This window comes from Cynara cardunculus (assembly GCF_001531365.2).
Source record: "Cynara cardunculus var. scolymus isolate 2C chromosome LG 15, CcrdV1, whole genome shotgun sequence".
NCBI lineage: Eukaryota > Viridiplantae > Streptophyta > Magnoliopsida > Asterales > Asteraceae > Cynara > Cynara cardunculus.
In genome coordinates this window covers 16,219,844-16,232,714 of record NC_037542.1, presented here as the reverse complement: position 1 = coordinate 16,232,714, position 12,871 = coordinate 16,219,844, and the positions used below count along the sequence as shown (strand labels likewise).

Genomic DNA, 12,871 nt, shown 5'->3' with positions numbered 1-12,871 from the left:
TTTCGTTACTTTATATTTACTGTAACTACTCATCTTACATAAATGGAAAATGGGATTTGTAAGTTACTTATAAGTCTTAAGTTGTGGACTGCCAATAACTTTCACTATGGTTTTAAGTTGGACTCGAAGTTATTTGGCTAACTTCTTGTTTTGAACTTTCGGGTCTTACATTTACTACGACACATACATGAGAATCGAAGAAGATTAGAAGAAATGACAGCTTTTTATTTCTTTATACGTTATTTTATTGCTACAAAATCAGAGTTCTTACAAAAAGAACATCCGTTACGCGAAAATAAACCATCAAATTTATCACATTTCTCATATTCGTACATTCTTATTACGATGGTCACATGTTTCCGTCACATTTTTACAAAAAAAAAAATCAAAAAGTTAAATCATATGTTTTAAAGAAGTTTATTGACATCACGAAACCCATGCACCCAATCTTTCTATATATTTGTTATTAATAGCTTTCATTGACATAAATCTTACACTTTCCAACTCCAAATACCATAAAAAATGGAAGAAGAAATCCCCCACCGGCGGCCAGAAAAACTCCTCGGAGCGGCTTTCTCCGAGCTGAAAACGCAGCAAGCGATTGCTTTTCCATTGGTGGCAATGAACCTAACGTGGTTTGCAAAGATAGCCATCACGACAGCGTTTCTTGGTCGACTGGGTGAGCTCGAGTTAGCCAGCGGTACGCTTGGGTTCATGTTTGCAAATGTGACCGGTTTCTCGGTCTTGAACGGTCTATGTGGTGCCATGGAACCCATTTGTGGTCAAGCCTACGGAGCCAAGAACTTCAAGCTCCTCCACAAGACACTAGCCATGATGGTCTCTTTGCTGCTATTAACATCACTCTGTATTTGCTTCTTGTGGCTAAATGTTGATACAATTCTCGTTTATTTTGGCCAACAAGAAGATATTTGTATTGAAGCAAAGAGGTATCTTTTTTATCTCCTACCAGATTTGATGATCACCTCCTTCTTGTGTCCTCTGAAATCCTACTTGAGTTCACAGAGCATAACAGTTCCGATCATGTTAACCTCGGCTCTGGCAGTGGTTCTTCATGTCCCGGTTAACATTTTCCTCACAAAAACCCGAGGCTTCGAAGGGGTGTCGATGGCCATTTGGATCACCGATCTTGTGGTTGTCGTTCTGCTTGTGATCTATGTAATGGTGACGGAGTTCAGAAAGGGTGGAAAATGGAAAGAAGGTGGGTGGACGAGCCAAGGGATTGAAGACTGGATCCAATTACTGAAACTTTGTGGGCCGTGTTGCCTCACGACATGCCTCGAATGGTGGTGCTACGAAATCTTGGTGTTACTAACCGGGAAGCTCCCAAATGCTAAACAAGCGGTTGGGGTGATCGCGATTGTTCTAAACTTTGACTACTTGCTTTACTCTGTAATGCTTTCATTGGCCACTTGTGCGTCTATTCGTGTTTCCAACGAGCTCGGTGCGAACCAGGCGGGACCTGCGTACAGATCGGCGTACACCTCATTGGCGTTGAGCTCGGTTGCAGGTTTAGCTGGTGGGCTAGTCATGGTGTTGGCTAGAGGCAAGTGGGGTGCTCTGTTTAGCCATGATAAAGGGATTGTGAAGGGTGCGAAAAACGCCATGCTGTGGATGTCTTTAGTGGAGGTGGTTAATTTCCCATTGGCGGTTTGTGGCGGCATCGTAAGGGGAACCGCCAGGCCTTGGTTGGCAATGTACGCAAACCTTGGAGGGTTCTACCTGTTAGCATTGCCTTTAGGCGTAAATTTAGCTTTTAAGGTTCATATGGGACTCAAAGGACTACTAATAGGGTTCTTAGTCGGGATGGTCGGTTGTTTAGTTTTGTTATCGATGTTCGTTTCGAGAATTAATTGGGCTGAAGAAGCCGAAAAAGCACAAAGGCTTGTTGTCGAAGATGCAGGCGGCAAGATATCAGCCACTGCTGAAAACATGGCCACAGAATGAGCAAAATGTAACAAATTTAAACAAGATTGTATATAAACCAATAGATTAGGCCCTTTACAAGCCTTTGTTTATTGGAATTTTCCTGCATTTTTGCATAACAGTAAGCAGACGGCCGAATAATCTTCAAATCAACTTAAAATCACAGTAAAAGTTAGGGCCTATTTATCAGCAGCTTCATGAGCTTAATGGGATTTGTAGCTTATTCAGTCAGCTATACATGACTCTTTGGTAGTGGCTTAAAGATATAGAAAGTGGTTTATTCAGTCAGTTATACATGACTCTTTGGTAGTGGCTTAATGATATAGAAAGTCGGTAAACTATAGATGATTTGTAGCTCATTCAATAAGCTTCTAGGAGGAAGCTTTTTACAGAAAGCCAGCTCCTCCAATTAAAAAACACGCACCTTCCATCTATTAAAGAACCCTTTCAAACAAAGACCTTCCCAATCCATGTAGACAGATTAATCCACACAGACAGCTTTATCCATACAGGACTTAATGGAAAACCAACCAAAGAAGATTAGAGTTTATAATTAAGCTCACAAATCTCTGGGTATATTTTCAATCTAAACACCTATCAAGATAGATCCAAAGGCAGGACATGATTGTGCATGATAAATAGGATAGCATTAACATTAGATATATGTTTCAAAGAAAGCATTAACATAAGATATGCATAAAAGTGGGCCCACATAGATGGATCATTAATGCAGTGACTAGGAAGAACAATTATGTGGGTAAGAATGATTCCAGATTTTATAAAAACTATGATTCCACTACACTATACCCTTTAAGTGATGGCTTTTAGAAGGAACTCTTATCATCAAAAGAATCCAAATTGGTTTTTAAATTCCAAAAAATTACCAATTTACCTTTAATGAGGAATATTTGATATTTTAGAAAAGAATTAGGTTTTATTTTGAGGCTAGATTGATAAAATATAAGTCTGTTCCACCTTGTTCCATGGGGTGGGGGTGGGGGTGGAACACGCCTCTTCCACTTTGTTTTACTTTGTTCATGTTTGTTCCAGATAAAACTCCTGTCAGATATGGAACAATGATCCCTGTTCCATTTTGTCATTTCTTGTCCAGTGTACCAAATGCACCCATAAATATCCCATGGCAGAAAACCCAAGAAACTAGTTTTGGTGTCGGTTATTTACAGTTCTACTACAAAAACATGTTAATGAACTGGCAAAGGGAGTGAGAATCGGATGCTAAGTTTGATTGTACACTTTTCAAGAATGGTAAAAAAAAGATTATCACAACTTGAACGACATTTACCGGATTAAAAAATGGCGATTCATTTGATAACAATGCATGTTGATGAAGTTGTTACTCTTCAACAAAACCAGGTTTAGAAATTACAGAGCGGAGTTCTTCGGCTTTTTCGTCGTTGAAGCCGAGAGTAGCCATTATTTTGTGTCCTGCTGCTTCCTCTTCCAACCACACTCCAAGAAGAAGGTGAGATGTTGTAATTTCTCCATCATCGCCTAAATTTTTAGCATATAGTTCAAAGAAAGATTAATTCTCTTTTTTGATGATAAAGAAACTACAAACACAAAAAGGTCAAAGATCTCGTAACGATTTGTGATCATGTAAAAACAATGAGCTGCGTGCAAGAAAAGGAAAATGGCACGAAGCCATACGCCTCCTTTAAAAGTAACCCTCGTGCACCAAAAATCCTCGGTTTCACATCTTGCAAGGATTCAAGAGGGAAGTTTTAGCAAACAACATTTCTGTTCCACTTTGGCATTTCCGAGGACATAACCTCTTATAGGAGCTCTTGGAGACAAAGAACTTGGGTAGCAAACCAGGAGCGGGGATGCATAACCGGAGAGGTGGAGAGGGGAGACAGGGTTGATAAGTTAGACTAGGAGTTTTTTTGGTGGGTTTTCCATAAAGAGCTGTTTGGTTGGTTTTCGATCAAGTCTTTTATGGATAAAGTTGTCTTTGTGAATTAATCTGTTTGTATAAATTCGGAAGGTTTATGTTTGAGAATTGGGAGGGATTTTTCATAGATGGAAGGAACATGTTTTTTAAATGTGAAGGGAAGATATGGAAAAATCTTGGCTTTCTACTTAAAGCTCCCACCTGGAAGCTTACTGAATAAGCCACTTTCCATATCATTAGGCTAGTACCAAACAGTCATGTATAGCTGACCGAATAAGTTGCGAGTCTCGATAAGCTCATTTAGGTGCTACTAAACAAGCCCTAAGTCTTGTATAGATAAAGTTGACTGTGTGGATTAATCTGTCTATATGGATTGGAAGGGTTTTTGTTTGGGAGGATATTTTCACAGATAGAAAGAACACGTTTTTTAATTGAGAGGGACAGGTTGGAAAAACTTTGCTTTCTGCATAAAGCTCTCCCCTAGAAGCTTACCGAATAAGCCACTTTCTATATCATCAAGCCATCACTAAACAATCATATATAATTGACCGAATAAGCTGTGAGTCCCATAAAGCTCATTAAGTAGTTAACAAATAGGTAGTTTCCTTAAATTGGCGGTCTTTCTTGTATCCGCTTCTATTTGCATTTACTACTTTATCCTAACCAACTTTTCAAATATTTATCATATCTCTGCTCTTTAAGGTAGAGATCAAGTGTGTGTACATCTTAAATATTGGGTTCGTTTGTTTCGGTTTATTTCCCTTGCATTTTCCAAAGAGAGTTTCCATGATGTTCCTAATTTCTAAAATATTTGCGTGCTGTTCATAAATTGTTCATAAAAAAGTACTTCCAACTCATTCTAGATTCTAAAGTGGACACTTTTTGGACGAAAAGATTAGCAAGATAATACGCAACGCATACAAGGAAAGAACTTTAAGGTGCAAAAGGCGAAAAAGTTGGCAAAAATGTAGAGACTTGCCTGATTTCAGTTTTTCATCAACAGCCCAATCGAGGGCCTTTTGAGCTGATTCAGTCAGAGGTGGATGCTCGGGACTGAAATAAAAATAGTCAGGTTCTCCAATCAATTTGATGGCCTCCTCCCGCACTTTGGAAAGTGTAAACCCATCTGCACGCAGTAGTTTTGAAGCCCGATTTGTTCCTGCAAATAAATAGAGAAAAGAAATTATGAAATTAAATTGCCTTAATGCCCGACCGCTACTAATAAGCAATACTGAATGGGCTTAGATGTCATCTAAACCAATATTTCTGGATTGGTTAGAACTAGACTAAAAATCACAGCCTCCATCAAGTCCAACACAGCCTCCTTCACAGTTCACGACTTCACCTTTGAAGTCTGCCTCTCAAACTCGAAGTCGGACTCATCCTCATCAAGAAACACAAACTTTACTTCTAGCTCGGTGAGTCCCTCTTTAGTTCTTGTTTAGATGACATATAAAGTCATTATCAAGTTCTTGTTTAGTCACTTCACTAAATTGTCAAAATGCTTGCAAAGGCTGTAACCAAGATCACGACAACAGTCAGGAATGCCCGATTCAGGGTCTGCTGTGTGAGACAGTCAATCAGTCAACCCATGATGGGCGACGATATTTTACGGGACAGCATCGAAAATGAAATCTAAAAGAAAGTAATCAGACAGTTTAAAAGAGGAGATTTCATAGGATAATTTCTTTCTACAAGCACATCGAAAACAAGAAAGAAAATCAAGGTAACTGCTTGCTTTGTGGGATATGTACACCTTTTGTTTTAATTTTATAAATTTTGTGGCTAATTAGTTGTAGCGAGAACAAGGTTGTAAAAGGTGGAATCGGGCCTCGAGGCAGTCCAAGGCGTAGCCCTGAGGCAGATATATATGTACACAAAAGTCCAGGGTCCAAGAAGCGCCGCCTCAGGTGCGGTTTTGGGCTGCCTCGCCTCGAGGCGCACCTCGAGGCTTAAGCCTCACACGATTTCTAAAACCATGGCCGAGGACGAAGGAGACTTGATTTTAATTTATACATGATATATTGTTATTTGTCCAAAATCGTTTGCTTAGATGTTGAAACTCGTTTTGACTTATTTGATGTTGAAGGAAGTATCAAAAGGCCTTTGAAATGATGGGTATGCAAGATGTAAGGTACATCAAAAAAGTTCTGCACCTGTGAGTTGAAAACATGTCTTGGATAGCTGATAAAAATGCAGTCTTTGATTAAGTTGATTGGATGCAAATTCAGCCATAGATTAAGGGGTTGTTTGTTTGTTTTTCATTAAGCCTTGTATGGATAAAACTGTTTGTGTAGTAGATTGAGAAGATATTTGTTTGGGAGGGTTTTTTCACGGATGGAATGAGCGTGTTTTTTAAGTGGGAGAGACATGATTGGAAAAACTTTCTGCATAAAGCTCCCCCTAGAAGCTTACTAAATAAGGGGCTGTTTGGTTGGCTTTCCATTAAGTCTTGTATGAATAAAGCTGTCTATGTGGATTAATCAGTGTGTATATATTGAGAAGGTTTTTGTTTAGCAAGGTTTTTCTCAGACGGAAGGAACATGTTTTCTAATTGGAGGGGTAGGTTTGGAAAAAACTTGGCTTTCTGCATAAAGCTCCTCCCTAGGAAGCATACTGAATAAGCCGCTTTCTATATCATTAAGCCACTACCAAACACTCATTTATAGCTGACCAGATACGATGTAAGCCAATTAAAAGCTGCTAACAATCAGGGTCACTTTCTATATCATTAAGCCACTACCAAACAATCACACAGTCGTGTATAGCTGACCGAATAAGTTGAAGCTCATTAACAAACATGCCCTTGTATTAGATGTGCGTATTGAAACTGATATCTAATTATTGAAGTTACAATGATCAGTTTTATAATGTCATACTTAAAAATTAACACAATGTGCATCCGATAAACAAGCATTTCGATTAAAAACCCACAAATCTAAAGGAAAACGGCACTAACCCTCGACCAAAATTCCCATCAGAATAGCTTCAGTACCAGTAGTTGAAAACTTGAGCTTCCTTGCCTCCAATTCACCCATGGCAAAAGACTTTATTCCTTTCAACGACCATCTAAAATAATGTTCATTAGAAACCCTAAGTTTTCGAAGCAAATTTTACAAGAACAATTCCAAGATAAAAACTCACTTGGGAGCATTTTCAATTGAATTAGCGCTCTCTGGATTCCTGCAATAACAAAAAACCCAAATTGATTTCGAATACCCACATCCCAAATTTAACAATTCAATCTTGGATTCATGCAATTGAAATTAAACAAAGAAGAACTTACGCAGTTGGGAGACTGAATGTAACAGTGGCGGCGATGGGTCGGGTCTTGGGTAAACAGGGTTGAAGATTGGAGGATTGAAGAGGTAGTTTGGTAATGGCTAACCATTGACTTTGTAGCTTGTGAGTACGTATCTGGAGATTTTGAGAAAACGGGTCGGGTTTTATGGAATCATGATGGGAACATCGAGTGGAAATAGTTGCAAAGGAAAAGAGTGTGTGAGCAGCCATTTTTGTCCCCTGAGAAAAAAATGAGCTTCTTTTGGGTAAGAAAAAAGGTATCTTGGTTGACCACTTTCAGGAGGGGAAGAAGAAAGATGAACTATCAAACGACGTCGTTTGCGGCAACTTAGGCCTCATGTTTCAACAAGTTAGGCCCAAATACTCGAAGACTAACAAGCATTTGATTTGGTCCAATTTGGCCCATTACAGATATGGTTCTTTAGATTTGTTAAAAATAACACTTTTTATTTCTGTATTTTTGAAATTGGAAGAAAATAAAATAAAAGGTTTTTACAATAAGTAAATTAAATACTTGATGAAATGGAAAATAAGATACTTAAAAGTAAGGTTGTTTTTGGGTTGGATTAGAGACATTTGAACAACTCAACTCAATGTTTGTAGGTTGAAAATGTTGAACTCAATCCAAACCAACCCAAACAAAGTACAAGCCCAATGGGTTTGTGTTTACAAGTTTTGGTATATCATTTTACATGTTAACTAAGTGTTTATATTTAAACAAAGTAAAATCAAAATAATAACAAAAAAAAACTAACAAACTCAAAAAAGAAAGTTGAAGATTTATGCAAATAAAATACTAAAATTTTGGATATAGCTAATTACAGATTGGTCTAATGTCTTGTGACACCCCAAAATGAGGTAAATAAATAAATTAGAAAACAAAAAGAACAAGGAAAATAAAATAAAATGAGTTTTATTTTATTGGAAAAAAATATAAATATATTTGAAAATTGGATTAAAAATGAAGGAAAATGTCATATTAAGGGTGAAATGTGTAAAGATGTCAAAAGTAATAGAGCCTGGGGGCCGGATGCTATTTTATAATAGTTAAGGGTTGGGTCAGAGGTTAACAGGTCCAAACCAGAAGGACCTGTTTTGTAAATATACATCAAATCTGCAAATTCAGAAACATAAAAACGACATCTCCTTTAAAGCTTTATATCAGTTTGAATTTTCAACTATTAAGACAAAAAAAAAACAGATCTATGTAGCCAACACTTTGCTCTACACTTTTGTTTCAAGAAAACCGAACTTTCGTTGAGTTTCGAAAGAGAAATTGGAGGTTGAAGTTCGGGTTCGAAAAGCTCCGTTTATTGACGATTGGAGGTAAAATRCTCAACCAAATTTCGAGTTCTTTATATGGATGGCTTCATTTTTAGGTCCTCTATAAAACCTTAGTATCCTTATGTCTCAGATTTTAGTTTTGAATGTTCGATTTTGAGTTTTTTTACTAATTTTCGAGTGGTTTTAAGACCTTAACTTTAAACGAGCGTATGAGACTCAATACTTGATGGTTTCCGTTGATTTTTGTTTCTATGGTTGAGGAAAATCATTTTCTAGAGATTTTGCAAAAAAAATTATCGAAAACGATGAATAAACGAGGCCAAACGGCCTATTTTTTCGGCTGTCGGCGTGACCAACAATGGCTGTTGTTTGGTCGCTGGTTGTGGTTGTTGGGCCACCTTTTTTTTGGGCTTCCTCTTTTAATTTATTAATGTTGGACCGAAGCTAGCAAGTTACTTATTGGACTACATTTTAGGCTACATATTGTTGTAAGAAAAGAAGCCCATATTCTTTTTGGAGGCTTAATTTTAGTACTCAAGTTATAAGGTTTTGTTAATTTATCCAAGTTAATAAATTTCAGATTTAGTTAATTAGTTTATATTAACTAATTAATTTAATTTCTAAATTAGTTAATATATAAAATTGAATTAGTATTTAATTAATATATTAATTAATTTTTTTGAATATTAATATTAGTTAATTATTTATTTTCTAAGAACGATGCTTATATAAATCGGTAAAAAAAATTAACGATTTGAGTGTCGTAATTTGAGTAAAGTAATTATTGTGACGTTTTAATTTAGAGAGATGAGATTATAAGATATTAATATGTTTATGGGATGCCATCGAGGTTTTAGATTTGGGGTTTGACTAAAGTTAGTCGGGGTTGATAGAGTTGACCAAGGGTTGACTTTTGACACGTTTGATCCATGTGGATTTTAATGATGGGTTAAATAGAGTTGTTTGAGGCATATTAAGATGTTTAGATACGAAGTTTGACTTTAGATTGGGTCAGAATGACAATAGTTGATTTTTGTTGACTTTTTGAGAAATTAAGATGTTAATGAGATGTTATGGTATGAACTGTGTAGGCATTTGGTCAAGAGCTATCGGTAGTCAATCTATACGCAATCAGATGAGTCTTCATGAGACTTACAATGGGATGCATACCTATGTATAAATTTATTTTGGAGCATTATATGATTTATATGATAACGTGTACATATGCATGATGATTCAGTTTGCATACATGATATATCTTACATGTATGTTATTTTATGATTAGTTGGATGCTATGTGTCTATTTTGTTTTCAAATAACTCTAGCATGTTATTTCATTTGAAAGTTTTATGATCAGTTTTAGCGAGTGAGCATTTGACCAAGAAGTCACATGACAAGTGGCACACCCCGTAATGAGTGTCTAGACAAGTGCAGGTCGGACAACTCAGGGAATGCCAGTGACTAAATGACTCATACCCGACAGACAAATTATGAGATATATTTTCTTTCAGTGTTGCATGTTTTTCAAAAAATGCATACTATTTGGTACAAAGTTTACACGTTGATATGTATGATGTGAAATGATTTTTACTCACGCAAACCATGAACTCACTGAGTTTTATAAGCTGACTATAGTATGCATCTCAATGACAGAAGGTTTCAGGTTGGACAAAGAAAAAGAAAGGCATGCATAGAGACTTGTCTAGTCCATTTAAGTTCGATATTTATGTGCAATCATCTATGATATATAAATTTGTAAAGCAACCCGGTATGGGACGGGCTGACATTAAGTTATATATTTTTCTTTTAAAGTCTTCCGCTGTAAACGGTCTAAAGTTTTATTTTAGCCATTATTTTTGGAGTGCTTTTGGAGAATATGTTTTAGATTACGTAACATTTCTCATGGTTAAAATGAGGGCGTTACATGTCTAATGTACATATGTTAATCAAGGACTTGAGAATCATGTTAAATTCATAGTATAGAAATTTATCGGATTTATCACATTGGGTTAGGTTCAAATGACCTTAACCCAATTCCAACCCAATAGATGTGCTTCGATCTAATTTTGAGATCAACTATGTATCAAGTTACAAGGGTTGAGCTTCTTTGGGTTTTTTCAGGTTTGGTTGCCCTAATTGGTCGGTTTTTTGAGCACCCTACCTAATAGGTTAGTTTTTAGGGTCTAACACTACTGTATGTAGGTACTTCAAAAAAATTTGTTGGATACAATAACGGGTTTGATTGAAGAATTTAATGTTGTTTTTGGTCGATGGCTCTCAAATGTTATCCTAAGTTAGGGGTGTGCAGAAAATCAATTGATCCAATTGGAACTGACTGATCCAATTAGAACCGACCAACCATAATTAGATATCCAGTTGTAATCGGATCGGATTGAAAATTTTAACATCCAATTTGGATCGGTCGGTTCTCGGATGGCAATCCGGAACTGACCAAAACTGAACCAAACCAAACCAACCGATCAACATCCAATTACCCATTCAATTAATCATTCGATAACCATCCACTTGTTCATCCAATCATTATCCAATAATCATCTAGTTAACTTATTTTCAAATTCCTTAAATTGGAATTTGTTTTTATGTGAGACTTTGAATTTTTTTTACTATACTTGTGTTGGTTTTAACACATTAAAAGTGATTATTTAATTTGTGTCATTGTTGGAGAATTGGATTGAATCAACGCACTGGATGGATCCAATTTCATTGGATATCCGATGGATATTCAATAAAAGTATCCAATGGATGGAACCGAACCGATCCAATCATCCATTGGATTGTATTAGATTGGTTATCCAATGTTAATCAGATCGAAACATGCTTGAATGACCCAAAGGAAAATATATATCGATTATACATCCAAACAAAATCACTATCCTTGTGGGGCTATATGTTACCGACATTTACTGTTCATTTATTTTATTTTATGCTATTTTATAACTACAAACAACGTTATGAAAAATATATTTAAAAAATTGTAAACTCTGTGTTTGGTTTTAAATAGTGTGCAATAGTTGTATGGTCCTTTTGTTTATTAAGGTACATAATCTTTTACAACAATGAACCTTGTAGTACATGAGTGCAGTATAATTTCGACAACAACAGTAGATGGTTAACAATAAATTACTTCAAAAAGGCTTGTAATAAATACGTATACATAAGCTCCTATGATCTAGCCACCAAACACTAAAAAATTCAATATATTTAGTTATAAAAAAACAAATATAACAATTTTAATAGTGTTTATATAAAATATAAAAAACAATTAAAGTTATACTTATTTCATATATAATAAAATTATGTTAAATGATTGTAATAAAATATTTAATATAATTATTAATTATAATTTTTGAAAAATTACTAATTAATCATGATATGTGAGGTCGATCAATTTTACTTTTGTTCGTATTATATACAATGATTATTTAAAATCTTAAATTAATGTATATATATACACACACAACCAATCTTAATCGTCTGTGCAAATTATCAAATCAATTTTAACGATATAGATTAAATCGGTTCCGAAATCTCCTTTCAACCTTATCCGCAACTAATTTGATAACCACTCAAAACTTTCAAATACACAAAATCAAGGGTCGAGATTGCTTTGTAAGATGTGCAACATTTATATGCTTTTTATTTGATTTGTCTTCTATATATAGGGAGAGGTTCATTTGAGAAGTGACAAATATTTGAGAAGTAAGGAAGTGATCATAACCCTTCGTTCAGTTAAAAATTGCATTTTTGACTGGTCAAACAAAATATAGAGGGATAGTTTTATAACTTTTATAAATAGACGGCAAACAAGTATATATATAAATCCATAAGAGCACATGTGAACTCATAGTTCATATTTGAAACAGTTGATTAGTTCATATTTGAATCAGTTAATTAGTTCACATATAAATCACACGAGTTAATATTTGAATTTGTTAAATAGTTTATATGTGAATTACACGGGTTCACATATGAACATATAGTTCATATGTGAATCAGTTAATTAGTTCACATGTGAATCACACATGTTATTATGTGAATCAGTTAAATAATTCACATGTGAATGACACAGGTTCACATATGAACATATAATTCATATGTGAATCACATGAATTCACATATGTACTTGTTTGCTACTTATTTGTAAAATTTACGAAACCATCCCTCTATCTTCTACATACCATCCTAGGATTATCTAGTGCTTCATAGGCAAAGCCTCAAATTTTGACTAGATGAAGGGCTATAATTACTTATCTACTTCTTAAGTACTTATTATTTCTCAAATGAACATATGGCTATATATATAGTGTTTTTTTCAAATACAATCCGTTGCATTTGTACAACCACTGCAACCCAATAAATTGAGATATTTATAAAAATGATGAGGGTTCATTTATTATGATTTGAATA

The 12,871-nt window shown here is 35.3% G+C and overlaps 2 protein-coding genes across 2 annotated transcripts; one reads left to right on the top strand and one right to left on the bottom strand.

Annotated features, from left to right (window-relative positions):
- Positions 1–448: 448 nt before the first annotated feature.
- On the top strand, positions 449–2,019 carry LOC112528293 (protein DETOXIFICATION 56). The gene has a single exon (XM_025139292.1). The coding sequence runs from the start codon at positions 523–525 to the stop codon at positions 1,963–1,965; it is 1,443 nt and encodes a 480-aa protein (XP_024995060.1). The 5' UTR covers positions 449–522; the 3' UTR covers positions 1,966–2,019.
- A 1,066-nt stretch (positions 2,020–3,085) lies between these two features.
- On the bottom strand, positions 3,086–7,431 carry LOC112527489 (ATP-dependent Clp protease ATP-binding subunit CLPT2, chloroplastic). Its single transcript, XM_025138173.1, has 5 exons — positions 7,143–7,431; positions 7,001–7,039; positions 6,816–6,925; positions 4,836–5,015; positions 3,086–3,456 (listed from the first exon to the last, which is right to left on the bottom strand). Exons 1-5 carry the CDS (start codon positions 7,367–7,369, stop codon positions 3,299–3,301), a joined length of 714 nt encoding a protein of 237 aa, XP_024993941.1. The 5' UTR covers positions 7,370–7,431; the 3' UTR covers positions 3,086–3,298.
- Between the last annotated feature and the right edge of the window lie 5,440 nt (positions 7,432–12,871).

Bases quoted from the DNA above. Each gene is read 5' to 3' on its own strand.
- LOC112527489 (XM_025138173.1), bottom strand. From the start codon at position 7,369: ATGGCTGCTCACACACTCTTTTCCTTTGCAACTATTTCCACTCGATGT. The intron at 7,040-7,142 runs GTAAGTTCTTCT...TTGTTATTGCAG, and splicing joins ACATTCAGTCTCCCAACTGC to GAATCCAGAGAGCGCTAATT. The intron at 5,016-6,815 runs GTTAGTGCCGTT...ATTTATTTGCAG, and splicing joins GATGGGAATTTTGGTCGAGG to GAACAAATCGGGCTTCAAAA.
- LOC112528293 (XM_025139292.1), top strand. From the start codon at position 523: ATGGAAGAAGAAATCCCCCACCGGCGGCCAGAAAAACTCCTCGGAGCG.